Source organism: Aegilops tauschii, chromosome 3 (genome assembly GCF_002575655.3).
Source record: "Aegilops tauschii subsp. strangulata cultivar AL8/78 chromosome 3, Aet v6.0, whole genome shotgun sequence".
In the NCBI taxonomy this organism is placed as follows: Eukaryota; Viridiplantae; Streptophyta; class Magnoliopsida; order Poales; family Poaceae; genus Aegilops; species Aegilops tauschii.
Window position 1 is genome coordinate 561479559 of NC_053037.3, and position 3824 is coordinate 561483382.

A 3824-nucleotide genomic window follows, 5' to 3' on the forward strand; every position below is an offset into this window, starting at 1 on the left:
AGACCATACATGGCAACAGCTGCAGTTGTCCAAAATGGCATCTGACACTTGACCTGAGATGACAACTGCAGTTGAGCAACCATGGCAACTGTAGTTGTCCGACATGGCAACTGTAATTCAGCGACATGGCAGCTGCAGTTAAACGGACATTGAAGAGGGTCCGGACCATGGCAACTGCGGAGACGCGTGGTGACTGTCACGCGGGGAATGTGAGACCGTGAGGTAGGTGGCTGAGAGACATCGTGTGGGCGTTATTCATTTTGCCCACACATAGGCGTGTGAGAGGGAGCGCAAGGAAAAAAAAGGTGTATGTGCGCTAGTTGTTTTACCCACACGTAGGTGTATGGGCTGGTCCTCTTAAACATACAAAACGTGTAGGCACACCCCTTAACAACCACACGTGTGGCAGTTATCGTCGTCCAAAACTTTTTAGCTCATCTAAAAAGGAACTTCCTAGTTTGGAAATGAAACCGCATGGAAACCGAAGAAGATTGCCGGCCGTTCCATGCATGCATCCATCACATGGATCGGTTCATGAGGCCGCACACCACGACCAAGCCCAGGACGAGTAGGTGATCCACCTCCGGCGCCATCGTCAGCGTCAGCACGTCCTCCCCTAGCACCACCCCCGCCGCCGTCTGCTTCCGGGCCACCTCCGCCACGGCAGAGCCGTCCACGCCGCGGACTCTGTACTCGGGCTTGTGCTCGCCGGAGCACTCGTCGATCCTGTAGCACGTGCCGCTGCCGCCGTGCATCGCCACGGCGGCCCTGCCCTTCTCGGCCCGCCGCACGCTGAACCACGGCGTCGCTTCCTCGTCCTGGTGGCCGTTGTGGGCGCAACGGCAGACCTCCCATCTCTTGAACATGCCGAAGCCCTTGCGCCTGATCCTGACGAGGGCGTTCCCCTGACGGTCCATGAAGAAAACCTCGCGGCCGCCCCTGCAGCCGTAGTTGTCGACGCGGAAGGCGACGGCGCCGTCGGGCCCGTACACGGCGCAGCCGTTGCCGTTGAACACCAGCGACTTCATCCAGACCTTATACGCCTGTGGGCTCTGGTGGTGATCACCGGAGCAGGGAGAAGGCGAGGCTGCCGCGGCAGGAAGGGGCTGGATCTTGGCCATTGGAGAGAGCTCGAAGAAGATCTCTCTGCTCTGCTGCTGTTGCGATGAGAATGACATCGATGATTGGGATGGTTGGGAGCCAGTGGCTGGTTCTACATATTTATGGTTGCTTGAACTAGTTTGTTCGTTATTCCGTGCGCGGATTATTGTCTCTTAACTGTAACGTGAAGAGAGATGCAGGTGGTACAGGTTGCCAATTAACTTTTCTAAACAATAACGTTGGATCAGTGCACTTATTGTCTGGTGGGGCATATACACTAGTTAATGGCAGTGTGTGCGTCACGCCTTTGGATAGAACAGCGCTGCACTGAACTTGTTTATGCTCGACCCAGTATTGTACGAGTCAGCATCCGATTAGCATCACGTTTACATAGTGCTCGTTTGGAGCTCTTCTCTTGGCAACAAATTTGCACAGTTAATTACAAACTTGTAGGTGCTTACATGAGTACAGGCAGTTGAGACTGGATGTGATTAAACCACAATGCAGAACAAAACGAACTACGGATGGTTCCATTTGGGCTGCTAGTCATAAAATGGATTGTTCTGTTGGGTGAGCAGAAAGAAAGCAGGCGTGTAGCCATGTACTACGCTGATCGAAGGATAAGTACTTGCACCTAATAAATTAAGCAGGCAGAGGCCAGTTTCCGTCGCTGTTACACCTTCTCTGATGTTAGCCGGCGGCCCTCAGAACAACTTTGTTTACAACATCACTTATCCACACATGGGAGAACTCGATCCCTAAGAGCAAGCTACATTTTTTCTTCATCATTATCCAAGCTTTATTCAATCAGTTTCATGCTCTGCACAAATGGGAGACTCATTTGTATCAGTAATCACCATTGTTCCGTGGAGCACGCAGACACCATGTTAATACACACAACACTGTTTTCTACTGAAACGAGGCCAAATCAACACACGGCGGCGATCGATGGAGCGTAGAATCAATGGGGGTAGCCATCAGAGAGAAAGCTCCATCGTTTACCGGATCAAGTGGTGCTAGTCCAGTTGACGGTAGGCACACAATTTCTTTGCGCGTTTACGGTACGTACATATCAGTGTGGAGCAGCCGAACTATGTACGAGTGGTAGAGATCAGTACATAGTACTCAGTGTGATCCGTGGCGCTCGCTCGGTAGATCACACGGCCAGATACCATCCTCGTGCATAGTGTATACTAGAGGCAAACGCACGCTTCGCCGTGCCAGTCTTTCATTTTGGCGTTGCTAAAACGTGCATATATATGAGCGATGGATCACTCATGCTCTGCTATATTGCAAAACAGTTTTGGACGTGACTACCTGGCGCCCGAGCACGGGTCGGGCTCTCGTGCTGGGAGCCCTGCACGCACTATGCTGCAGGGCCAACCAGCCGCCTCCACCTGTCCCTGTAGGCCCCACAGCCTACTAAATACATTTTCGTTTCTCTTAATTTACTCAAAATTCTCTCTCTTTCCTTATCCCTGCGGCGGCCATTATTCTACAGAGTTAGAGCTTCTGCAAGAGAGGATTCTGCAAGGTGAGGTCTGCAGCTCGTGGTCGTGGCCTTGGCCGGCGGTAATACGGGAGCTTTCTCGCTAGCGCCGCCCGACTCCGGTGAGCCCAAGCCCGAGCCAATGTAGCGGTAGCTGCTCGCGTGCCGCCATTCCCGATCTGAGCCGACCAGCTACCTGTGAGAAGGTGGAAACTGGAACTGAAGGGCGTGCGGGCGCCAGGCGATGAACTGGGTGGAGCATTGATTCGCCGATATGCTGCAGGAGGACGTGGAGGCGCGCATCAAGATTGGAGCTCGATGCAAGCTCCACAAGCAGAGGCGAGTTGTATTACAACTCACCGGATATAGTCAGATCGGGAAGAGTGTATACACATTCACGGACGTTAACCCATATGTACGAACTGAAGTTTGATGTCCTGCTTCACCTATCCATATGTCTCTGTTTTCAATCACCTAATTGCAGTTAAGCTCAACAAAATCATCATAATGCAGCGGATCACACTAGTCACGCTCGGGCTGGGGGAGGAAGAAGAACCCATGCTCTCGACCAAGTAGACAAAGCAGCTCTCGGCGTGAAGTCCCTTTCGGTAAAACGTGTGTCGGCCATGATTGCTATGTTGTGAACGGTGCTGGGGTCGTCACTGTCATTCTGCCAGCATCGCCGTGCTCCGACAATCATGGTCGCCCCTCGACGCGGCCAGCTGAGCACTCCTCGTAGGCTGCAGAGACCGGGTGCTTCGGCGCGAGGCCATAGTCGATTGACATAGCCAGCACACCGGCCTTCCAGATGACGGAGTTGAGGTGCCGGTGATACATCTCCGACGCGGCGGAGCCGAGGACCAGGCCGTCGCCGGGATCAGGAAAGAGAGAGAATTTTGAGTAATTGAAAGAAACGAGAATGTGTTTAGTAAGCTGTGGGGCCTACGGGGACAGGTGGAGGCGACTGGTTGGCCCTGCAGCATAGTGTGTGCAGGGCTCCCAGCACGAGAGCCCGACCCCCCGAGCACCAGTTCGCGGGAGCGAGCGCTCTCCCTAAAAGGAAGGGCCAGCCGCGCGGCTCCGTCAGAACAGCCCAAAAATGGACCACGATTATCCCATCTGCATTTATTAGGGGATCAAAAACTTTAAAAACTTGTAACTTTTGATTAGAATGTCAAAATTCAAATCCGTTTTCACCGTTGGGTTTCTCATAACGAGTTCTTCAAAACTAGAT

At 53.0% G+C, this 3824-nt stretch overlaps 1 protein-coding gene across 1 annotated transcript; it reads right to left on the bottom strand.

Moving 5' to 3' along the window:
- Positions 1-215: 215 nt before the first annotated feature.
- On the bottom strand, positions 216-1343 carry LOC109758896 (protein LURP-one-related 11-like). Its single transcript, XM_020317756.4, has one exon. It carries the CDS (start codon positions 1176-1178, stop codon positions 519-521), a length of 660 nt encoding a protein of 219 aa, XP_020173345.2. The 5' UTR covers positions 1179-1343; the 3' UTR covers positions 216-518.
- Positions 1344-3824: the final 2481 nt, after the last annotated feature.

What these genes read in the sequence shown, in the direction of transcription:
- LOC109758896 (XM_020317756.4), bottom strand. Translation starts at nt 1,178, where the DNA reads ATGTCATTCTCATCGCAACAGCAGCAGAGCAGAGAGATCTTCTTCGAG.